At 41.0% G+C, this 26546-nt stretch overlaps 1 protein-coding gene across 1 annotated transcript in view; it reads right to left on the minus strand.

Annotated features, from left to right (window-relative positions):
- pcxb (pyruvate carboxylase b) overlaps positions 1 to 26546 on the minus strand; it is a 313827-nt gene that overhangs the window by 17509 nt on the left and 269772 nt on the right. Inside the window, exons 16-22 of the mRNA XM_085349662.1 lie at positions 25285 to 25441; positions 21893 to 22133; positions 20666 to 20833; positions 18991 to 19072; positions 9682 to 9839; positions 8959 to 9045; positions 1740 to 1919 (exon numbers count right to left, since the gene is read on the minus strand). Coding sequence (XP_085205788.1) covers positions 1740 to 1919; positions 8959 to 9045; positions 9682 to 9839; positions 18991 to 19072; positions 20666 to 20833; positions 21893 to 22133; positions 25285 to 25441 — 1073 coding nt within the window. The remainder of the gene's footprint in view (positions 1 to 1739; positions 1920 to 8958; positions 9046 to 9681; positions 9840 to 18990; positions 19073 to 20665; positions 20834 to 21892; positions 22134 to 25284; positions 25442 to 26546) is intronic.

The following is a 26546-nucleotide window of genomic DNA, read 5'->3' on the forward strand; positions in this document are numbered from 1 at the left end:
CACCTTGTCCCCCATCTTTTTCCCTTGTCCATTGTGTTTTTTCCACCCGCACCAGACGAGGAAACAACTCAGTTACCACTTTATGATTCAAAGGAATGAAAGTAACTTTGCGACAGCCTTTGAGAAATGAATGAATGTGATATAATTATGGAACGCCTGTTCACCAGCTAATTAACACCACCGAAGCACCATTAAGGAAACACTGCTGCTTCTTTGCTGATAGTGTACGAATATAACCTTAAGCTACAGCGTACAGCTGGGGTTATACATGTGTGTGCTTATATGCATTAATAAAGATGAGCGACACAGCAGCAACTAAAGGTCAATGACTGAAGGCAAAGTAGTCACAATGTGATAAATGTTTTACTTTCTTTCCGTTAAACAAAATTCCTCTCGTGTCTTTTCACGTCTGAGCCGAGGTTATGTAAATCAGTCATGCTGATACATGGTGTGTGAGAGTGAATATCAGATTTAGGTCTCAGCTGTGCGGCTTCCGTGTCGACATAGGCAAACACAATAGCACACAAATTAAAACACAATGAAATCAAAGCAAAAGTAAACTGTGGTAGTCATCATTTAACTGAATGAACGACTGAAGTTATGCTGTGCGCTCAACTGCCCCTCGGTGCTGACGGGCTGTCGGTGTCTGAATATCGAGAGATTTAGTCAGATGTTCTGGCTGAGATGAGAGGATTTCGTATGAAGTATTTACTCGGAGTACACACTACGATGCAACCTGCAGCTCTGATAGTTGTTTTTTAAAAAAGCCTGGTGACTTTTTTGCATTATTTGGAATGCAAATATCCACTTAAATAACAAGTTAAATGAAAAAAGAAAACAGTGACACTTTAGCATCTTGCAGCGTGAATGCTGACTTAACAGAAAACCACATAAACCAAACCTGATGACCGGAATGAACACAGCAGCTATCTGCGCTTTTTAAAATGGTAATGACTCACCAGACAAAGTATTTAAAAACATAAGACACACCAATATACCATCACAACTAAATAAAAAACATCTGATTATGGTTGAGGAAGAAGAAAAGTGGCAGGAGGACAAGCGATGTTTCAAACAAACAAAGAAAGGGAAGGACGGGAGCCAAATGACGACAAAAACAAACCAACAGATCGTTTAAGATAAAACTAAGCTATGAACTGAGGCTTTAAAAATGACTTGACCAGTGGGGGAATACATTAAAGTATTAAAAATTCCCTTTAACTGTACATCTACACACTTACACTGCTCAATATATTAGATGGAAAAGGAAATACTGAAAAAAAAACTTTTCAGAAATGTCAACTAGCCACTATGTTAGAAACATTGGGGAAATTGTGACATTTTTTAAATCCTCTGTGTGTTCTTGTAACTCCCAAGGAGACGTCATGCTGATGCGCATAGCGGTCGCCCTCGCTGTATGCACTCGTGAGGAGATGAGAAAAGAAGAGCAGAGGCAAAGAAACTGTTTTCAGCTTGTGCCAGATGAGATAAAGCATGAAACACAACTTGAGTGTTTGCATGTGTGTAACACCTTTAATGAAGCTCTCTGGCCCGTGTTTGTTACAAAAAGGCACAGATGAAGGACGTGAAGGACAAATGTTGAGCGAGTATTTTGTGATCTAAATAGCCGTGTCCATTTATTCCAGCAGATTGGAAGTTAAATGGTTTTTAAATAAATAAATGAATGCTTTTGTACAAATCCTTATTGGAATTATATACAAAGACTCCAATATGAGTACCTTAGATCTGAACGGCTCAGGGAATCCTCCGTGTGGTATCCCAACGTATCCCTGAAGGAACTCGACGACAGAGAGGGGGAAGGACAACTCGTCCGCTCTCTCCTCCACCTCTGCTCTGGTCAGGTTGTTCTGCACCATGAACTGGGCCAGGTCACCCACGATCTTTGAGGAAGGAGTCACCTAGCAAAGAGGAAAAAAGTCTGAGCACTTTGGGAGTGTTAAACCCATTTCTGGATAAAGAAAGTTACTATTAGCCTGATGTACCCTTCAGTTGGATACTTATCACAGTTTGCTTAGGACAAGGAGAGCCGCTGTTATTCACTGTGGCCTTTAAGCTGACAGAAAAAAAAAAAAAATATATATATCCACATATTTATAGAGGAAAAAATAAAGTATTAAGAGAAAATCGAGCATCTTTTTAGTTGGGTAATGTTAGAGTAGAAGTTGCTGCAGTTTGTCTGTCAGGCTACAGCATTCTTCCACGCCAAGTCCTCCCGTTTGCAGAGCACAGGTATTTCTGCACATCCGCGGTGATTTCAGCAAAAGAGAAGTGGTCACAGAGTGTTTGTTTTAATGAAGATGCTGTCTACAAAGATTAAGCACAGAGAGACCCGGAGGAAGGGAAATGAAAAGATGTTTACATCGACACAGCCTCTTTAATCATCTGATTTGGTCTGCTCCGTGAAAACAGAATGAACCTGAAAACGAGGAGGGAAGAAAAAAGGGTGCAGAAAACATTCATTAAAATCACACGTATTCACTCTTTCATTATTTATAATGGCATATCATTATGGTAATAGCGATCCCTATTAGCATAATGGTGATAGGTAGAGTCACTTCAGACTGAACAGGACACTGGTGCAAATATCAGTTGCACACATTACTCTTATTGTAATGATTGGAGACGCAAATTTAAGGCTTTCCTGTTGACTTCCATCTGGTGCTTGGACCATTAAAGTGAGAAAGGGGTCAATTAATATGACTCACCAACTTCCAATCTCATAAACAAACACTACGGTTTGTACTCAGTCCTTAACATTTTATTATCTGTTAGAAAGAGAGAGCCAAGGGGGAATAAAACAGAAAAGATGCTGTTAGTTTCACCTTCCAGATTTAACCTCTTCTAAATTTAAAAACCATTTTCACATTTTGGTTTTTGGGGTTGTTTTCAACCCCGATGCATCGTCTGTAAATGTAAGAACTGACAGCTGAAGGAGCAGCGCATGCAGGAAGCGGGTCCACGTTTTACACAAAGTCTATTTCCAAGGCAATTAGAGCACTCAAAAGGAGAGAGAGCAAGGAGAGAAAATGGATGAACAAATATAGATTAAGCTGACATTCCCTGAGGAATCCCCAAACAAAGACCTTGACACCTATTTCTCAAAGAAGCGACACCAAATTATTGTGAGGAAGAAATAAAGCACACACATCCCTCTGGGATTACTACAACCTCCTGGGATTTGGGTGCTTGTTAGGCTATCTGAGCTCGTGGGATCACTTCAGTCTTTCAACAACTACAGCCCCGTGTGTGTGTGTGTTCCTGTTTAGGCATCTTTGTGAGGACCAGAAACTGGCATTCTACTATACTTGTGGGGACCAAGAGAGGACATGCACACCAGTCCTCACGAGTTTGAAGGCATTTTCAGGTTCAAAATGTGGTTTTAATGCCAGGGTTACAATTAAGTTATGGTTAGGCATTCATTTTTGATGGTTAGGGGTAAGGTAAGCAGCATTATGTGAACTAGATGTCCTCACTAAGATTGCAAAACGAGAATGTGTGTAAGCGCTTTTTGTGTTTAGACATAGCAATACTGACTTTTTTCATGTCAAGCTGCTGTAAAAATAGAAAATGCCATCAGTGGAAGCAACAGTATAAACGATTTAAGCTACACTGTCAGATCAACAGAGCAAATCCTGATACAGCATTATAACATCTTTGGTTAAAAATAACAATACTTAAGTGACAAAAATAATGAAAGTGTCTCAAACGGTTCCTCCCACTGTGCAACTGCATTTTAACAAACATCAACACGATCAGATCAGTTCTTTTGAAACTTGTTTCTGTGCAATCAGAAGCAAAGTGTCAAGAACAGCCCCAGGATGCCTGCTAAAGTCCAAAACCATTTGGACTATGTTCAAAGGACAAGTGCAAGTGATTACGCAGCGAGACAAGAAACAAGATAGAAGAAATGCATCTCCCTTCAGCATTGTCGGCTACAACACCTGTAGTTCAGGTTGACGGGGTTTGTGAGTAGAGGCTATAATGACACCCTGCTTTTACACAATGAACGACTGCAAAAAACCTTGAGAGATTTGAGCCGGTTGTTAATATAAGCTGTGGAGATGTCAAACAAAAGCATACTGCTGAGTTACTTAAAATCGATCAAAACACAGCAAAGCTCAATGTTGCTTAGTTTTCTCTGCGTCTGGAGTTCATGTTTCTCCTCCTTTCACTGCACAGGTGTTACATCTTTCCATCTTTATTACCCATCTTCACAGAACAGCCTTCTTACTTCATCCCTCACTCACTATCTTGACCTTTGTCTTTACACTAAAAGCCAACATGTTGGATTTTTACTCTTCATGAATCAACTTGGTCCCGTTCCCATCCCTCTTCTCTCTAGTCCGTCTGCCAAATATTTCTTTTTGCTTGATCCACAGTAACATCACGAGTGTTACTCCCATTATCAATCTCTGTTGATGAATCACCCACCTCCAACTCTCTCCGGATGCCTCACACACGGGGAAAAAGAGAAATCATATTTTCAGCGGTGTATGAGCTATATATGATGTGTGAGCTTTCCTATATTTTTAGACGAGGAGTGAGGAAAATCACATTGTGGTCGGGTTAGAAAAATCTGATTTCCTCTGTTCCTGCGCGAAGCCGAGCTCAGACTCTTGGCTGCTGATCGCTCTCCGTCTTACTGTGGATGGTGTCTTTATGCCACTACTTTAGAGGGGAGTTTAGCTTTTGACTGGACTGACATAAGTAATCAGCTTCTTGAGCCTCTGAACAAAATGCACTGCAGTAGAAAACGCCTGCTGTTATCTTTTCCCCCTGACAAGACCAAGAAACCGGGTGTTAAGCCCCGCTAAAAGGTTGACAGTGCACCGTGTTACATCTACATCTTATTCAGCCAGAAACCTTGAGGAGAGTCGCTGGATTCCCTCTGGGAAAGACATACTGGGACCAGATTGGATATAAAATTTGTAACAATCTGCTCTGAGATGTTGAGACGCGCAGAGAGAAATCTGATCAATTTAAGGTCCTGCGTTCAATTTCAGAGCGTCACTAAAACAGAAAAAGGAAAAAACTAACCGTCTTTGTCCTGGGGAGCAGAAGTTTCTCTGTAAATGTTCATGTTGATCCTTTCAGTAGCTGAGATGGCAGAGAAACTGACCCACTTACTGACATTGCCATTCATCGAGTCACACTTTGGCAAGGCTGAACATAAAAATAAACATCTACGCACACGTTTACCGTTAGTGTTGTATAGATACAGTGCTAAATAATTTACACTGGACATATTTTACATTCTGTTACCCAAAGCTACTTTGGAGACTGAATAGGGAGATTAAATTAGCTCCTGTCATTTCTGCCTCTCTCCCATAAATGCTTTTTATCAGGAATTAATGCCGATTAATCCAAATTAAAGCTCTCATTATCACATCTGAGACACGAGCCCTGTTCCACCCTCACCCACCTCCAGCGGCTCTTTCTGTTCCCACCACCTCCGTCTTCCTTTTCTCTCACACTGCTCTTCCACCTTCTGTCCATCTTTCTCTTCAACTAATGTGCAGTCCTCACTAAGTGGTCCTGCGTGACTTCGCACCCCTGGCAGCAGAAATGTGGCACAATGGCACGTTTGAGTGTGCGGCATGCCGGTGGATTTTGTGTGTGCATCTGTGTACTTTGCTCGAAATGCAACTATCCAAACCTGAACTGCCCTAAAGAGCGTAGGATTATATCATCCAGATCAGTGTGTGCGCGACTGTTTCAGGGAGAAGGCAAATGTAACGAAAACACATACACGCCCTGCCCAGCCAGCCAAGCTAGGAGCAGAGTGAAGAATGGTACCTGTCACGAGGGGAGGAGACGAGAGAGGAGCGATAACGAGAGGCTTAGAGAAGAGGGGGAGGGGAGGAACGATAGAAAGATTAGAGATACATGAAGGAAGTAATCGAAATGAGGGAAGGTGGGAGGCGGTGATGGAGGAGGAGATGAGACCAAATGAAACTGGAGAGTGAGAGTGGGGAGAGACTGCAGACGGGGTGATGAAGAGTGAGGCAGGAAGACTAAGAGGGAGAAATAAAGGGATGGACAGATTAACCGAGGGGAGGAGAGACAGAAGCAAACAGAGAAGAGCAGTAGACATCTGCAGACCCACGGGCAATACAAGGAGGTGGTCCACCTCGAAGTATGAGACCGAGTGTGTTTTGAGATGGGGAGGTGAGTGGATACGTGCTTGTAATTGCAAGAGGAAAGTGACAGGGTAAGGGAAGAAGACAGAGCACACTCACAAATGCATATACAAGCTGTCCTCTTTATACCGACAAGCTCTGAGACAGATGTAGCTGAGAGAGAGGAGGAGACTGGAAGTTGATAGCAAAACAAGTTAAAAGCAGGGAAATCGAGGAAGGGAGGCCCTGGTGAGTTTGACAACTTATGCTCAAGCAATATGCAAGTCATTGCCAATTAACCCAGCAGCTTTTGCTGCAATGCATGTTGCGCTGACATTTGCGTAGATAAAAATTAACTTTAGAAATGCTCGTTGCTTTATGTGCATTTTCAGTTCATATCACTGACACAAACACTGGAGCCATCTGTTCGTGTGTGAGGGTTTCTCACTCGAGTCTTCCAACCAGTAACGAGTAGATTTAGAACGAGACAAGAGCCCTTCTTATCTTCCAGACAAGGTTTGTCGGCTCAGTAGTGATACTGTACATATACTATGCACTATGTGACCAGTAGGCTGACAGGAGGGCAAAGGAGACTGACATCAACCAAAACACGCAGCGTACATGATGTGTTGTGGAAAAGGGAAACAAATCTTGTGTCTCTATTCTATAGCTGCTCACCAGTTTCAAGGTCATATCATCAATGGTTCTTTTCAGCTTAGCATTCCCAGCACTACATTTTACCACATGCATGCTTTTAAACCTAATTAAACTGTATGTGATACATACATGAAAACAGAGCACAATCCTAATCCTACTGCAGGTGTCATATTTAGTAGAGTCATTGTAGCTTGGGTCATTAAATAGTCATAGTTCAAATGCTCTGCATGCAAACGAACGGCTGGTCCACGATCATTAACAGATTCAATCTGATCTTTCTGAACTTCATGGTCACTAATGCGAAGGAAAACTAATGAGGTAGTTTTATACCTGTTTATAATTGTAAATCAAGTCTGTGGATTAAGGCAGATTTACAGAACTGGTACAGGATACTCAGCAAGCAACGTAATGATTATATTCAGCTGCACATCTGGAATTAATATTAAGCTATGAAACTGTCAGGCTTACAAGCATTTTATGAAAATCTCCCAGATTCCCGTGTCGAGTTTGATGTTGTCTGGTACTGAGTGAGAGGCCCATGAGCTTAAGTAATGATGCAGTTTTGTAAGTTGAGACATCCAGTACAAATATCTTGATTTCTTAATTCAGAACATGACACCCACTGCAAGAAAACATGAATTAATAGACTCTGTGAAGTAAACAATCCCTTTAATGCAAATCACTTTTATGTAAATGCTTTGAAGACGATTAGACATTTAACTTTGTTTTTTAATCTGAAATAATTAGAGCTGTGTTCTTGATTAAAATGAGGAAAGTATCCCCATTTATCCTTCACTGACGGCACTAAACTTCAAAGATATGGGCTTCGCCGTGGTGCGTGTGGGCATATACTTTAGGTGCACTGCTTACTGCCAGTGCAGTATGTGGTGTGTGTACTCCATGTCTATATCTGACAAGCGCACTCCTTCTCCCTTATCGACAAACCAGCAGTGTGAGAGAGACAGCCATTGTCGAGCTAACAGGATACAACGGAGAGCATAGCAGGGCCCGTAGGCACATTAAGCCAACATTGGCTTGTGCAGTGAAGCCCACAGAGTCTTAATTGAATTGATAGAGAGGCATGGGCAGAGGGGTAGGGGATTGATGAGGAAAACATAAAGGGGGAGAGAAAAGGGACCAGAGAGGGAAAATTGAGAGACCTAAAGAAAGAGAGAAGGTGGTGATAAAATAATGGGGAATCCATGGGAGCATGTCTAAGGTAAGAAAAAGCAAAATAAAGAGATGGCTGAGAATAAATGCAGAAAGCAGCATGTGGAATGGAGAACAGAAGGAACGTGAGAGGGTGGCTCGATAATGAAAGAAAATGCAAAAGAAAGAACAAAATAATTACAGGGAGAGAAAAAGAAATGTGAAAAACATAGTAATTAATGAAAGATAAACAAGAAGCAGGCAGGAGGTCAGCCTAGGCACAGAATGACAGCGTTCCAGCAGAGCTCCCTGTCCGTGACTACAATTAGTGATGGCTGAAGTTACGTTAAATCCACCTGGTTAATGAGAGAATAAATGAGCCTAATGTAGACTAGCCGGGAAAAGATAAGCAAGTCTAGCAAGGGAAGTGACAAAGCTATAAAAAGTTAGGCACACAACAAAATTACTCGGAGGAAAAGGGAGCTGAGGAAAGCCAAATATACTGCTGCACTGAAAGTGAATTCAGACTGCACAGAACAGTGAACGCACCTAACTTAATCTGGGATTGTTTTGCTCAGCCAAGCCAGGAAAGAGGGGCGGCTTGGCAGACTGAGTCAGTGAGAGCCAGGCTGATGAAAGAATATGGAAAACTCATTTCTAATTGTGCTTTCAGCAGGAAATTCACGTGACCCAAGTCAGACATAATATTACAAAGTAAAACATCATTAACGCTGCAAATGTGCCCGACCTTGTGCATTCTACTCATTTCCCCAAACCCATTTATACGGCTCTGTTTAAGAAGATAATGTAAACCAACACAGCTGATGCTCCTAAATCAAGGACTTTCTAATATACTCTTATCTGCCAAGTTAAATTAGGACTTTCTGGCATCAGTTACTGCAGCTGGGTGTTGAGGCCACTATCATCACTGACTCCAAATGCATCTTTGTTGTGCTGGTGCTTGCTCATGAAAATAAAGAGCAAGCTGGGACGCTCCGTGTCCATGTCTCACCTTAATAAGGTCTCCAAGTAGTTTGTTGGCCTCTGCGTAGGCCTTCTTCACCTCCTTGAACTTGTTGCCCAGTCCCATACTGTGAGCCTGCAATAGACCAATGAACGGAGTAAGCTTTTCTTTTCATTACAACCAATTTAAGAGAAAAATCAAGGAATGCTGGACAAGCCAGTCCTGCAGCTGAACACTTGGGAAGAATTCTACAGCGACGGTCCTGCGGTTTAAATCACTTTGAAATGATCTCTTAAATTTTTCAGTGTGACTCTAACAGCACAAACGCTGCAGAGTCTTGCTTGTATTTTGGCACAGCATTCACAAACACTGGAATAAGCAGCTTTTACTCAAGTTTCTGAGCTTTGAACTTTAAGCACAACCATGTTAACAACAGTGACTGAAACAGATGATGTTTTATTGAGCTAATAGACACAGAGAACCTGTTTCTCCATTTTAAGTTAACCAGATACAAACCCAGTTACAAAACACTGGGACGCTGTGTAAAATGTAAATGACAACAGAATGCAAGGGCTGAAAATCAGTACTGGATACGCGTGATCTTTGGGACCTCAGGTGTCAGCGCATTAGAAAACAGGCACAGCGTGAACGCAGTTCATCGTACCAGTCGCAAATTTTGGAATTGGATTCGTACAATGCAGTAACCTAATGTTTTTAGCCTCGAAATAATCCACTGACAGGCAAAAACAAAACAGCAGCATTTAACTGTACCTGGAAGTGAAGGTTGGTGTACTGTCCCCCGGGTATCTCATTCTCATACACGTCGGCATTGCCAGATTTCATGGTGGCAGTGCAATCAAACGGAGCATACAAGCCTCTGGCTACTTCCCAGTATTCACTGTAGTCAAACACCTTCTCCAGAGCGATGCCTGCAAAACAGGACAATAAACTGACATCAAATCTGTGCTCAGTGCACACAGTTATGTGACTTGAACTGAAAATTACTTTACACTTAAATGTCACATGGGGCAAAAACAAAAGCAAAGATATTTTGATGTTTGAGGTCTTTTAATATAGAAAACTAAAGCATGTCACTAGAGATAGAGACCCTGAGCAGAAATTTGAGTTTGTAATCTTAGGGGTTACTTACACTCGCCTGCCCCGTCTAAACCTGTTAAATTATATGTTAATGCAAATATCTAATCAGCAGATCACAAGGCAGCACTTAAATGCACTCAGACCAAAGTGTCAAAGTTCAAACGGAGCATCAGAATGGCAACAAGGTGAGTTCAGCGACTTTGAATGTGCTATGGTTGTTGGTGTCAGACTGATGTGAGCATTTCACAAACTGGATTTCTACTGAAATTTTGTCAAACTATCACCTTTTTCTAGGGTTTACACAGAACTGTCTGGAAAAAAAGCAAATATCCGGCAAGCAGCAGTTCTCTGGGTGAAAATGTTTTGTTGATGGCAGAGGTCAGGAGAAGGGCCAGACTGCTTTGAGCTGATAGGAAGGAAACAAACTCAAATAACCACTTGTTATAACCGAGGTATGTAGAAGGGCATCTCCGAGTGCACAACATGTTGAACCTCAAAGCAGATGGGCTACGGCAACAGAAACTTGTATCAGCTCAGTATAGGAAACAGAGGCTACAATTCTCAGCAGAGTCACCAAACAGAAGATATGAAAAGCAATGGATGATCTTTTTAAATGCCACAGCCTACCCGAGCATTGCTACTGACCATCTCCTGATGACTCCTTTTAGCAGGATACGGTGGATTGTCACAATACTCTCAAATAGCCTCCAGAGTCATAGATCTCAGAGCACCTTTAAGATGTGCTGGAACAGGAGATTCCCATCATGAATATATATCGCTGACAAATCTGTGTGATCACGTCCAACCCAGTAATAGCACAGCATATGAATTGGCTGATGGGATTAAATGCATTCAGCATTAAACGACAATACTGTTGTCTTCATGTAAAGTAGCAATCACCAGATTTAGCTTACATTGTGATACGGTCTATAAATACAGATGAACCGTTAGTGAAGCCATGGGAGCCTGCCATTTATCTGAATTAGTCATATTGACAACATGCGCACTGTGCCGACTAGTCAATTGTGGGCTTATGATGCTGATGCTAATGCAAAAAAAATAAGCAGCATGTTAAACTGAGCAGTGTGCTAAACTGTTGTTAACACACACCAATCAGGTATGTTTGAATACATCTCCAATGACACCACAGTGTGCCGATTCCTACTCTCAGCTGTCTGCATCACATACAGCAGAGTACCATCAAATAGAGAACATCGTGTGAAGAGGAGATGTGCCTGCTTGGTAGGTTTCTATGTAGTCTCTTTCCCTCCTCTATCAATAACACAGTATCAGCCTGTAGTTTTTATAATGTACTTTCAACAAACTATTCTGCAGCACAAGCAGCAGCTCATGTCTTCTGGAAGGTGTATTACAGGATAATATCTAGTTTACCTATTGTGTAAATTGTACTCTGAGCCTGTAAGCATGCTGGAAAAGTCACTCTGTATTTTAATCTAGTCTTTGCTACATCAAAGCTGCTTGTTAAATCCCTCGGATATTTTGAGATCTTTAAAAAAAAAAACTAAAACAGCATTTGTTGCTGCCACTTAAGGTGTGTTAAAGCAGCTTACCTTGCAACTGCTTTAATACCATGACAGAAATGGCAGTACACTGAGCTTTTGGCTAATGATGACAAAAATCAGCCATATTAACGAGCCAAACTTATTACTTCAATAACAGAGACAAGCTTGTACTTTTTAGATTGAAGGAGTACATACTCCAAAGTGTTTGCGTGCCTCCACTGATCTTGGCGGGTAAATGGAGCTACTGTGAAATTAATGTGATATTAATGTGCATGTTGTTGCTCCTCAAATTCAACTGTCTGCCAAGTCAGGCAGTAATTGGGTCAATTTTCTTCTCTTTGTGAACACTTATTTTTAATCTTTCATTTATGCTTCTGTTGTGAAATTATAGTTTGGATTAATACAGTGTGGGGGCATGTTCGGCAGCTGAGTCTGATTCAAAGGTCACCGTGGGCGAATCTTTAGCTCCTCCCTAAAATCAGCTGCAGCTGAGCCGCCACACTCAACTTTATATGTGTGGGGGCTTTTAGCTGATGGACAAAGAGACATTTGCAACTTTAAACCACCTAATTTTAAGTCCACCGATTTAAAACTGTGGATACATCAAAGAGGAATGCCCTGTAACCATGGTAATTCAATCACTTCCTGTCAGTGTGAGATCTGGGCGTGAGAAGAGAGGGGGTCCCTGAGCTCTTAGCTTTTTGGAACCGGAGGTCATGGGTAAGGGCTATGACCCCAAAACATAACCTCCTTTATCATAACTTCTGACATGAATGTAACCACAATGCTCCTGAGGATGTTTTACCAGTCGGTGGTTGCTGGAGTACTTTTCTATGCTGTGGTGTGCTGGGGGAGCAGCACAGCAAAGAAGGACTCATCCAGGCTGGAGAAACTGATCAGGAGGGCTAGCTCTGTGGTCGGCATGAAGCTGGACACTCTGGTGACAGTGGCAGAGAAAAGGACATTAAAGAAACTGATGGACATTATGGACAATGCTGGGCATCCTCTGCACACGGCCATTAACAACCAGAAGAGTCTGTTCAGTGACAGGTTGCTTCTCCCCAAGACAAGAACTAACAGACTTAAAAACTCCTTTGTCCCACACGCCATCAGACTGTTTAACTCCTCTCTGGAGGGGAGAGGGAGGGGAAACAGGAGGACAAAGGAGGGAACAACTAAGCTGTAGTGCCTCTTCACCTCACTGTACAATACCTTGTGCAATACTTTTGTAAATAGTCAACGGTGCAATAGACTCAATACTTGAAATGTGCAATTCACTTGTATTTTTATTTTTATTCCTATTTATTCTATTTATCCCCTTCGTATATTTTATTTATATTGTCTCTGTATTTATATATATGTGTGTGTGTATAACTCTGTAACTTCTGTCGGTGCTGTGCTTTTTTGGAAATCGAATTTCCCAGAGGAACCCACCCGAGGGATTAATAAAGTTCTATCTTATCTTATAATTAACATCATGTTTTATTAAATAAGACTCAGTGAGCAAACTCAGCTAACACTGATTTAACTGGTTTAGTATTTAACCAACAGTAGAATTGTAATCTCAGCTAACCTAAAGTCTGGTAGGCCACTCTACACCAAGCAAGTTAATGCACGTGTTAGCCCGTCTGCTCTTTTTCCAAGTCTTAATTGCAATTATGCTAAATGGCACATTTCTCACTTCTGTCACACTGCAGGGGATTAACAGACTGTGACCGCCAAAGAATGATGTTTGACTACTAAGGCTTTGACCTAATCAACTCAAATAGTGATTGAAAACGATTTTTTAAACTGGTTTGAATTAATTCCCAAACACGGTGTGACACTTGATATTGTTTAAAAATAAACAAATGATATGTGACTGAGTTATAAGCTGAAATAAGGAGATAATGAAAGGTCAAAACATCATCTTACAAGCTAACATTTCATTTAAAGTGTCAGCAAGTGGACAGGTTTACACACGCCGAATCCGAGTCTCAGTGGAATTTGGGGGGATGAAGATAATCTGCAGTAAGAGTTGAACAATGACACCGTTTGTTGCAAAACATTTAAAGAACTAAGAACATCTTAGTGGCGTCATATTCAACGAGAATGAACCATTCAATATAAGAGAATCTTGTGTGTCATTTCTACAGTTCTTGAAAACATCTTCAACAACTCTGGAGATGTTTTGAAGATCTTCTACACGTCTTTGTCTCACTCTCACACACCCCTCTCTCTCACCCCGCTGCCATAAACCTGCATTTACTTTACTGAAGAAAACGCTAATTTTCCTATAAAAGCGGTTAATTTGGCATCTGTAACCATTTGCTTGCCTAAAAGGTATGAAAACGGGACCCTTTTAAAAGTATGCACATGACTGTTATTGTTAGACAGCTTCAGGATAACGAGACCACCCATGGCCCAGTCCTTGATGGTTTTAATAAATGGTGTGATGAGTCCCGTCTTTAATTAAACATATCCAAAACAAAACATATCATCAGCAACTTTAAAAAAATTTACTCATGCACAAGAGGTCGGGTCCATTAAGTGAAAGACTGCGGAAGGTGTTCAGTCTTATAATCTTGGAATAAGATAAACCGAAGCTGTGTGCAAAAAAAGGACAACGGTCTGCCATATCTGAGGAAACTCATTTCCACATTGACAAAACTATGATGATTTGATTGCTCTTCTGTTGTCCCTCTATATTTATTTGTAAGGAACAGGAGCTCACAAATTATTAAATGGTCTAACAAGGCCGACTGGCGAGCCACAGCTGAACACATGACACATTGCATGACACATTATTCAGTCAGTAAGTAACACAATGACTGAATTACACTATGTCAATGGCCTTTCAGTTTCTTTGGTCAACACTGTGGTTTATTCTAAACAGAATTAAACTAATAATAGAAAAAAGATATTTCTGAAAGGATTCAGGGTGTCAAGTCCAACAACGGTGCAAAACCCCTGAAACACACTTCAACCAGACCGGTGTGATAAAACAATTGATCACGACCGACTTGCTCCCTCTCTTATATCATATTATTCTTTTGTTATCTTAGCTCCTACTTCGCACTCTCTTGCTTTTACTGTTAATACTTTAGCCAGCTTGCCTTCTTCCCATAGTAATACCATTTTTCTTCAACTACTTTAAAGCATTTTATTCACACAATTGACTTTATTTGGACTTACCAGGTTTAAGTTAATCAAGATTTCTTCATCTAGTTTAATTTTTGCTTAATGCGGCACCTAAATCTTTTGTGTATTTTGGAATAAGTTACATTTCTGAAGCCTGGTGTAGTTCAAATAAAACAATTCAGAGTCTAAATCAACAGCAGCAGCAGCAGCTGCTTCCTGCTGTGTGCCAACATCATCTGGCTCTGTCCTGCAGAACCTGCTCAGTCGACTCCAGCCAGACTGTCTAAAAGACCCCTACAAATTGAAATCTGCAGATGTGCTTCATTCCCAGTAAAAGTCCCAATGATGACTGCCCAACCTGGAGAGAGGTGCTCTAACTCAAGCCAGCCTGCGACTTCAATAGCAAGCAAACAACCAGCTTCAGCTGCCGTATGATCAAACTAATGCCCCTGGTACTCTAAAGACAATTAAGGAAAAAAATGGTCTGAAAGTCTAAATGACTTTGAATTAGTCTGAAATAATAAACATTCAATCTAAGATTAACTTTGCAATTAATTTTATTCAATAGTAAACTGAGAATCAGACACAAATCTTCATCTGCTCACCCCTTGCTCCTTTTGTACACAGATCCTTGTAAATAAATCCGACACACACGCAACCGTATGACGATAAATCTATAATTAGAACACAAAGGATGATAGGACAAGCTTTTTCCATAATTGAATAGTGTGGATTCGTTTGCTTCACTTGTTCCCCCCTTTTAGGCACCCATGGGAACACACATGTCCATAGATCACTCACACAGATGGCTGCTTGGTAGTGACGAACTGCCATCAATATTCAGCTCATTAGCAGCACAAAATCACTAACAGAGGATACAAACAGACAGACGCATACTTCTGCTTTCATTAATCTATACACACGTTTTGTAGACTGACACACATATACACAGTTGTAGCACGCACACACCAGAGGCTGATGAGACGAAGACACAATAACATTGTGGGAGAAAAAACCCAAATACAAGGGTAGATGTAACAGGTTGGATACATTTAATGCCTCTGCTCAAACGTTTGTCTGGGTTCAGCTGTGAGTGTGTAGGGTTTGACCGTCTACACAGTTAACGTATAACCTCTGAGCAGAGCGTCTGCCATTTGTTACTAAATATTTTATCAATTAAATCCAAGCATGATGCACAAGAGAAGGCAGTAAATGCAGTGTCAAATAAACATGAGGACCATTTTAATATGTGTCATCATTCAGCTGCATAACTATGTGTGAATATGTATGACTTTTAAAACGCATGGGTATGTACGCACGTCGCGGCTTACTGCATAAACAAAGAGACAGCATGAAGACAAACAAATTAACCACAGAGCCAATGCTTTGCCATTTCTCTGGGAGAAGGAGATACCAAGAGAGATTTTGAGGGAGACGAAGGGAAAGGACAAGCAGAGGGGGAGTTGGAGGCATGGAAAGTGCAGTTAATTGGTTTGTCGCAGATTGAGAAAGAAGGAAGAGGAGGATGACGAGGGAAGACAATGTAAAAGCAGGGGGCGTAAAAGGAAAAGGCATAAGAGCAGAGAGAGGGTGGGAGATCGAATAGGCAGCGCACACTACACTGCACTGATTATTGCTTTGAAAGAGAGATGGAAGAAAGCTGGGAGAGAAGCAGTAAACAGACTAGGGTCAGTGAGGTATGGAAGTGTCAGACAGTGCTTTTCTTGATTACAAATGTAGTAAGATGGGCAAACAGAGAGGGAAAGGGAGAGAGGCACAAAAATCACGCGGTGATGAAAAGAAGACACGAGGCCAAGATGACAGGTATAAAAGAAGCTGGATGTGAGAGGGAGCTGTATGCATAATGCATTTACCAGGGTCACCCCAGGATACAGGATAGAGCACAAGTGTGCACAAATGTGTGTGAGACAGTCTGCAAATTGAAATTCCATGAATAACCTGAGAGACTTGAAAAATTCTGGCTTTTGAGTAATGACCTTGTCTTTCTGTTCCCATTTTTTTGGTACTTTATGCTCACAAATTGATATTGTGTCATTAAACCGGACTGCGACAAAATTTCTTTCACTGAAACATTTATGTCGTGCTCTACAATGTTTCCTAATCGAGTCCAAGAACCTGTTGCATCCAGCTGTGGGTTAAATGAGTACTGAGTGAGCAGCAACGATGCAAACAGATTTTCCTTCATGGCTCAAGCCACACATTATGCTGCGAACACAGCACGTCCAAATGGCTCTGCTACTACGTTGCTTTATGAACAAAAATCACTTCCTCTTCTATGAAAGGGTTTTAAATGTGAGTGATCATTGCATTTTGCTGCAGAAACAATAAGCCAAGCAAAGCAGCTCATTCACTTTGAAGGACTCCTTCAGGTACAAACACCACCAACACCCGTGGTTCACCATCATTTTCTGAAACCACTGCAGCTGCACTGTAATTACGCTTAAGACGTTTTTTAGTCTCTCAAAAGTGGAAATGACTTGTGCTTTAACCCAGCCTAATGTGCCCAGCACTACAGAAGTACTGTGATGTGATATCACCACGATATACAAATTTAGTTTTTGATGTTTCTCTAATGGTTAATCCACCAGAATGTGCAAGTTCGTTAACTGAAATTATATTTTTATGGCTGAAATTATTATAATTATTGTTTTCTATCAGTTTTCAAAATGTGTTACAAATTTCTAAAATGGAAAAAATGGAAAAAGCACATTACTACTTCTGATTAAGATGCCAAGTGACAGTCATTTACTTGCATTTCTCAATAGAAAAATAAGAAAAATGTGTTTTAGTAAATGTTATGCTTGATTAAGGTCCAGCGTGCCGACTCGAGTTTGGGTGTAAAAATGTGAACCAAGCCTGTTATTGCCCTAATAAATAATATGTTTTTAAGTTTTAAACTATTTTTCTATATTTATGCTTTCATGGTTTTATGATATGGTCTAATACATTTTCTAAACTAACAGTTTAAGGTGGGATTTTTCTCATGTACGGGTTAATTACTTTAAATGTTAAGCACTGATGTAACCATGTAAAACAAACTAAGGCTTGCTAGATTCTGCATCAGTTTAACAAAAAGTGATTTTATTCACGACAGGAACTGCAGAACCCTCTTCAGACCACGTCTGAGAATACACCAATAAATATGCAAAGCAGGGATGCACATGTGTGTATCACCACAGACTGAGGAGTCTGTGCTTGAGGATAACTGCAATGGGGCTACATAAGAGTCTATGCCAAGCGATCAATGATAAAACTAAGGACAATCACCACACGGCAAAAAACAGGCGATAGAAAATAGTGTGTCACAGAATATCAGGGCGACTACGCCAGTCTATTTAAAACATAATCGCCAATAATTTACCCTACAGTGCCAAACTTCTTATGTTAAGGACAGCTGACAGTGTGCAGTATGCATATCATGTAAACAAAATTAGCTGGGCATTTTAAGGTTCTGAGTAATGGAAATGAGCTATCACATCTGGTTAGCAGAGCTGAGTCAGTATTCCCAACAGCATTACTCCACATAACTGAGCAGCAAACTCCACATCACTTTTAATTCCTTTAACCCGATTCGTTTCCCTTCAATTTTTAAACAGAAGTTTTACGACTGAGTGCGCTAACACATCTTTTCTGCTGCCCTCGCTGTGGGAGGTCACCGAGCCCAGTCGCTGATCAGAGGTGTGGGAGAATATAACATAATGCACAATACAAAGGCCAACAACAAGATATCTGGTACGATGCTGTTTGGGAAAGCAAATCAGTCACTAAGTGTGACATTAAGACATTTTCAGAGAACCTTAAACCCTTGAAACGCTCCAAGGATGCTCCTGATGTGCTTGTGCTGCACATCAGGTTTCAACTTTTAGCAAACTTATGAAATACGACCACCTTAATAATGGCTACTGCTGATATTGTTTATGAAACCATGTGAACCATTTATCTTATGGATCAGAGGAGGAGTTTTTTATTGACCACAGTGGTTTCCTTCTATTTGCTGTCTCCTTTTCTTTACATCGCCCTCTAACAATCGACTGTGTACTGTACATTATCACTGAGCAGAACACACAGGTCTGCCTGACTTTGACTCATGCATCGATTTGTTGATCAATGCCTTTCCTCCTCTGAAGCAGGACACTCAAAAATGTATTCTGAGCTTGATCTCATTAACAATTCCAAGCTGCAGGTGTAGTTTTAAACATTTAGTTACTCATCGCAATACTTACTAGTGCTCCTTTGGCCAAAAATAATTGTAATTCTTTATATGACTTTATTTTTTTTTAAACAACTGACCTGAGAGGCTAATGAGTGTGTGACATACCAGTGTCAAGCTTGGTCCCCTTGGTGCAGGCAACCATGGCTCCCATGCTGGGCTGGGAGGTCATCCCAGCCATGGAGTCAACCTAGAGAGAAACAATCAATATGAATACTGTTTGACCGAAAACCTAATTCATGACCTTTGTAGATCGCCTGTACATGTAGTCCTTCCCAAAGTCTTCAGCTAATTACACTGACCAGGCAGCGTTATGGCCACCTGACCAATATTGTATTGACCCCAGTTTTGCTGCCAAAACAGCCCTGAGCTGTTGAGGCACAGACTCCACTGGACCTCTGAAGGTGTGCTGTGGTCGTGTAAGCTGTCAAGCCTCTATGGATTGGACTAGTTTGTCCAGCACATCCCACAGATGCTCGACTGGACTGAGATCTTGAGAATTTGGAGGCCAAGTCAACGCCTCAAACTCTGTTGTACTCCTCAAACTGTTGCCGAACCATTTTTTGCTTTGCAGCAGTGCACATTAGCCTCAGCCATCAGGGTGTACATGCCTACAGCAACACTTAGCTAGGTTGCATGTATCAAAGTAAGATCCATAATGAATGGCTGGACCAAAAGTTTTCCATGTGAATATTGCCTGAAGCATCACACTGCCAGCTTGACTTCTTCCCATAGTCTATCCTGGTGTCAGGTGTTCCCCATGTAAGTGACACAAGCACCGGGTCCATCCATGTGATGTAAAAGAAAACGCGAGTCATTAAACCAAACCGTTTCATTGCTCCATGGTACAGTACTGATGCTCCTCTGCTCATGTTGTATTCTACATTTCTATCAGAACCAACATTAACTTCTTCAGCACTTTGAGCTCATCTGTTGGATCGAACCACATGGGCCAATCCCCACGTGCATCACTAAGCCTTGACCGCCCGTCACCACAGTTGCTTCCTTTCTGATAGATACTAACAACTGCAGACCGGGACCATCCCACAAGAGCTGCAGTTTTGGAGATGCTCTGACCGAGTCAACACCCAGTCTAGCCATCACACTTCAGTCCTTGTCAAACTCAATCAACTCCTTATGCTTGTCCATTTTTTATGCTTCTAACATCAACTTAGAGGAAAAAATGTTCACTTGTTCTGTAATATATTCCATCCACCTACAGTGGCCGTAATGAAGAGATAATCAGATTTATTCACTTCCCCTATCAGTGGTCAAAACGTTATGCCTGATGAAAGCACAAAGAAAAAGTAATTTTAGCACACTTTATTGCAATTGACAGATAAACCAATGAATACAAATGCTGAGTGGGCGTTTAACCGATCCATGGTGGGCAATCAGTTGTTGCATACGGTGTTACAAGGAACTGAACAGCACAAACAGCAAATAGTAGCCAATTGTTATAATGAATCTGCCCATGCTGGCAGCATGCGTCAGTGATCGCAGTAAGGAAAATGATCCTGGCTTCAGCAACAGTTCCATCTTAATTTCAGTGACATTTCACAATGCAAACTGCAGGAACTGGTAGAAAATTAATGTTTGTTCATGTTGTGAGGATAACTGGCGTGTAGACTGAAATAATTATTTTCTCATTATTTGTCGAATAGCAGTTAGCACTCGCCATATGGCAAGCATCCTATAATGACCCTGATATCAATTTTAAATCAAAGTTATGGAGAAGTCCCACTTTATTAAGTCTCATAGAAGAAACATGTTAAATACGTACCGCCACATCAACTACATCAGCACCAGCTTCAGCGCAGGCCAGCATGGCAGCAACACCAGCTCCAGCTGTGTCGTGCGTGTGCACATGGATGGGTACGTCTGGGAAGCGGTCCCTCAGAGCGCTGATCAGAAGCTTACTGGCTTCTGGCTTCAGCAGGCCGGCCATATCCTGGTGGGAGATGGAGGGGAGAAAGGTTATAGGTCTGAGGAATACATGCAACGCACTCATTAGCACAACAGAACGAAGAGTCACATTTTCTACACTCATTATGAAGTGTAAATTATAACTGATATTAATACAAATCGCAGGCAGAGCTTAGATGTTTAGTTGTGCTCCCTTTGATGATCATTGCACTTCAAGAAATTATTATACATGCCGGTTTCCTCCTTTAAAAGTTAACCTCATTAGCTCTGCCAGCTTTTTATGAGATTGTCACAGCTGCGTGTGATGGTGCACACTGTGGCAGAGTGCGAGTTTATCATTTCACGTTTAAAAATATTTGGTCATGCCTGAATGAAGAAATTAATTCATTGTGAGCATTATCAGTCTATTCATTTAGATAAGAAGCTCAAATATACAAGTTAATTTAATTGAAGCAAGCTGAAAACCTTCAGCTGCGTTCAACAGTTCACTTGTGAGAGTAACTCAATGTGTCACTTTAAATCCATGTGCGAGGTGTGTATGCCGTGGACACTGGTTATTGATGGCTGGATATTAAACATTAATTTCCATACTAATGGCACCAAATGTAACAGCATCAGAAAAAGATCAGTACTGTAGATGCAGAATATTACAGTTTGCTCACATGATGAAATATTGGTCAGTTTTCAAGTTCTCGAATTAGTCAAGCCAAAGGAGCTTTACCATCAACACAAAAGATATTTGCATTCAAGTGCTAGTTGAACTGTACACCACCCATGTTATACAGCTAGACAAGGTTTAGTTTGTAGTTTAAGCTCCAATCATGATGTACAGAACTTACACATACAACTGCTGGTGTAAGAAGAGAGCATGTGTGCATCTGAAGATGAAAGCCTTCATAAAAGCTCTTCACCTGATACTATTTATGTTATTTATGTCTGGAAGCAAACTGGCAAGGATTTCCACACAGGAGCAAAGCAAGTGCCAAAAACTTTAGATTTTCAGAGGGAAGGAAAAGATGGCCTGTGCAGCTGCCAAAGTTGAGTAGCACTAAACCGCTCCCAGGTCTTTTTTTTATTTACTTACCTTGATAGATAGGATGTGAGTTCCAGCTTTGACAAGCTCATCTGCCAGTTTGACATAGTATTCCAGAGAGTACTTCTGCCTCATTGGGTCAGACACGTCACCTGTGTAGGAGATGGCAGCTTCAACTACGCCACCTGCTGCTCCAGCAGCCTCCATACCCAGCACCATGTTAGGCAGGTAGTTCAGAGAATCGAAGACACGGAAGATGTCCATGCCGTTCTCCTTGGCCACCTCGCAGAACCTTATGGTGGGAGCGGGAGAGGCGATCGTGTTAGTCGACCCACACAAACTGTAGTGTTTTTAAATGTTAATTGTAATCAGGTCATGGATGCTGTCAGGACTGCCTGTACACGGTGAGATTATCACACAGTCTCACTCACACATACATAATGAGTTCGTCTTCATGCACAGTGTACTCCAGATAATGGTGCACATCCGGGTAGGGATAAGCGGTTTATATCCGTCTCCATATCGGCACTCATAAATATTGCTGTACCTGAGTAAATACAATATTCCCACTATTTTCATGAAAAGTACGCTTACACAGCCCACAGGAGCTCACAATGACTGGAGAGAAATGTATAGCCGCCTCATTATCCGAGCTGCTAGTGGCAAATCCCTCCTATTATTGCCTTGGCCTCGGTATCTTAATCAGGTTTTTCATAAACGGGGTGAGTACGTACTGTAGCTGTGCTACTGTGAATGCAGTATTTACACAGACTGAGAGCTTTTATTTTGGCAAATAAACAAATACGCATTGTGTGTTCATTTGTGCCACAAGAGGATTAGCTGTCAAACGTCTGTGTCCAGTCTTTATTTAGAAATACAGTACAATGTATACAAAAGCGCTGTCTAGTCTATGCTATCTGGCGCCAAATGGAAAAAAAACACTGCATTGCCCTAGATATCCAACTCAGAGCTGAAGTGATCATCATTCATGCAATGCAGGAGGATAAGTTTTGTTGTTAAGAAGTTCATAAAGTCCTAATCTAGTAAGCAATCATATGACCCCTTCATTTCTTTAGGCCGCAAACATTTCACATCCCTCTCCCTCCAAAGTGTACTATGACCCTGTAAAAGAATTTAAATCAATTAAATAGAACGGAATTACTCTTTTGATTTGATTTAGCTAATGAAGACGCTTAGGTCACTTGGCTGTTAGCCGCTGCACTGAAAACATTGCGGGTGAGGGAGTGAGCGTGTAAGCGGGATGGAAAGGGAGCCGGGCAAACAGATCAAAGTCATTAATCACAATGATGTGCAAATTTTCGATGGCACTCTCCCTATGGGACGCAGACTGAAGAGGGAGACGAGGACCAGGAGGAACAGAAAGAAAGGGGGAGTTAAAAGGAAGGTAAGAAGTGTATTATGCAGGGAGACGAATGGAAGCATAAAAATGGGAGTTATGAGTGGGGATAAATGATTGGTGTATGGAAAGGAGGGTTAGAGTAGACGTGTAAGGATAGGGTAGTTGTGTGATCCAGGCTCTAATATTTGTGTATGCACTGCAGGTGTGTAAGCTTGTATATATATTACTCATGCAAATCAACAAAGTAAGCTTGTCAATCCATCTGGAAAAGAACTGCAGGCGTGTCGGTGCATGTGTGGAGGTAGTGCAATATTCATGGCCCTAAGTGCATTACTAATATACAGCTGTATCAATGATGTGTACCTCGGTAAGCATGCCGAGAGACAACAGGAACACATCAACCAACTGACCTGATTAAATGTGAGTAAATTGTGTGGTTTGTGGCTAGCCACCGTACGGTGCATCTAATTAGATATATCGAGAGGAGAAGCAACTGTGCTGGAAGGCTAGGTTGGACATGTCCAGCTTTTATTTTGTAGGCGCACTACTGCTGGGTAGATGCTATAACATAATTATTACAAACACAAGTAGCTATAAAACATCCCTAATGTCATTAACTTGAGCTTCAAGAAGCTAACTGCTGAAAAGGTTGGAAAACAGCATGAAATATGAAGCTCGTCTCATAAAGCTGTCAGAAACAGTGTCATCGTATGTTGATTAATTTTTATCGATATGGGAAATCTAAATTATATATGACACTTAGGCAACTGTTCTTAAAAATTTAAAAAGCCAATGTGGTGTAAGAGTGCTGTGCAAATTTTATATGAGCATTGGGGAGTATATTCACTTTTCAGAGGTGGAAAAGAGTGGAAAAGGCTGTGCAAGTGTACAAAACAAAATCTACAAAGATGATTCTGTAACAAAAGGATGTAACCAAAACTCACAAAAGGTTTACAGAAAACACATTTTGTTATTTTGAAATCATTTCTCAATTCCAAACTACATCATGAGCAGAAAAGAATGAAAAATATGTGAATATGATTAAAATGTCTTCCTCCAAAGAAGCAGACACCTTTCTAAAATGTTCTTTAATAATATTTCTCCAGCCTTTTTGAAGGTCTTTGAAAGTTTGTCGTTGGACATCGTTTTGATTTTTTACTTATTTTCAGTTCAGTCTTCGGACCGTACCATTTCACAGGAACTTTAGGGAGGAACTGGTGTTGTGTCTGCACACCTTGCCTTAAAAATTTTAATGAAACTGGATAAGCAGACAGCATAAGAATAAGTCTCCTAAAAGATCGTCTACAGCAACTGAACATGTGAGAGTCATGTCCTGAAGAACTGGGGGAAAGAATCCAGCAAAGACCTGACAAGACCGAGACACGCATCAGTTTGTCAAATGACTTTTTGATGAAGCCTCAACAGAAATGGTCTTAAAGGAAGGGCAGCTGTCAAGAAGCCATTCTTAAGGAAGGGAAACTGTGAGAAAAGGCTGACGTATGCCACTGAACAATCAGTGAGAACAGGTCTGACGGAGGGTTTAATCCAAATTTGAAGTCTGGAGTAGAAATGCTTTCTGCTGTACTTTTTGCTTAGAAATAAACACCTCCGCGTGATATTATTCAAGAACAACAATACATTTCATTTTCAATAATTTAACAAAAAGTGCATGCATGAACCTGACAGTTAACAATGTTGTTCCCATAGAAACGACAGAAAATTTCTGAAATAATGTCACAATGACAGACAAAGCAGAAGGAGCAGCAGGTGGCTTTAAGAAAATCTGATTAAATTCAACACAGCTGAAAGAAACAAAAAAAGCCAGATGGGGAAAACGATAAAGCCGCTCCAGTGTTACGAAGTGTCAGCTGAGCTGTCCAAAGCTGGATGACCGGATACTGACTGAATACTGAAAACTGCACCAGTGGTTTGTAATAGTCATTAGATCTCTTTGGCAATGCAACTTAAGCTGGACATGCGTGCATGTCGGGGCATTCATCACTGGATTAATGGACATATTTGGATTCAGAATACACATATTCATAGTAAACCTGAATAATCTGAAAATGTGCGCGTCACTCACTTAAAGACCGCGTTGTCAGGGTAGTTGGTGTAGCCCACGGCGTTGGCTCCTCTCAGCAGCATCTGAAACGGGACATTTGGGATCAAAGCCCTCAGCTCCTGCAGCCTCTTCCAGGGACACTCCGATAGGAATCGCATGGCCACGTCAAAGGTAGCACCTACAGACACGCACAGGTTACACTTTACGTCAGCTCTCATCTTTCACCCCGACTTTGATCTCAAAATCAAAAAAATTATATTTCAAACTTCTCCCATTACCCACAAACACATGCAGATTTAAAACAGTAATGGCTGCTCAGATGAAATATCCGATGATAGCTTCACATACTGTTCATTCAAACATATTCATTTTTTTTTAAGTCAGTTTAAAAATCTAAGAAATGTTGCAGTGGTAGACGCAAAAAGGAGAGATAGCAATCCGCTCATTTCCCTTTCTGGGGGAGTAGATTAGCGAATCTCATACCCGTTTATCATATCAGCCAGAAATATTGAAGCCTCCAGTGATATTCTGCTGATCCAACACTGTCATCATTAAATTTCATTTTCTGAACACTCATATGTTTAGACACGGAGAGAATACCAAGTATAAGTGCTTGTTCCTTACTCTAAGATGTAAGGATTGCCAAGGAAAAACCCGCCTCTTCATAATTTTTAAAGAGATTTGGGATGGGGGGGGATTTTAACCAATGTCAGCATCTCTTAAACCAATAGCTTGGAGCGGAAATGACTTCAAGCAATCCTGTGATGTTAAACATACTAGTATGAATGTTTCATTGCACGTGAGATAGCAAAACATGATGCTGGGTGAGCAATTCATCTGGGACGGCAGAATGTACTCTGATAATTTGATAACGCAAATGAAGACTGACAGCTGGTCTCACACGCAGGACGTTAGGCAGGAAAATGTTGCAGCCTGCCTGTTTTGGGTTGTATTTTGGAAAGAAAGGCTTTCACTCAGAGTTGAATGTGTGCCCAAAAAAACCAAACAAAAACAAACAAAAAAAAAAAGATAGAAAAAAGCCCTCTATCAAAATTCTTGTAGTACTACAGTACCCTGAATTAAAGCTGAAAGTCTGCACTTCAATCACTTCTTCATTGTCTGATTTAAAATCCACTGTGGTGGCATACAGAGGAAATAAAGTACCATTGTTTAAATACCAATAGATCCAACTATACATAAGGATGATTAATATCCATGTCAATTACTGAGTTACATAAACCAATGTCAGCATTTATCGTTTTTGCCTGCGCGCGCAATACGGC

This window comes from Diplotaxodon limnothrissa, linkage group LG3 (assembly GCF_057381915.1).
Source record: "Diplotaxodon limnothrissa isolate DT_005_m linkage group LG3, D_limnothrissa_male_GT1.1, whole genome shotgun sequence".
NCBI lineage: Eukaryota > Metazoa > Chordata > Actinopteri > Cichliformes > Cichlidae > Diplotaxodon > Diplotaxodon limnothrissa.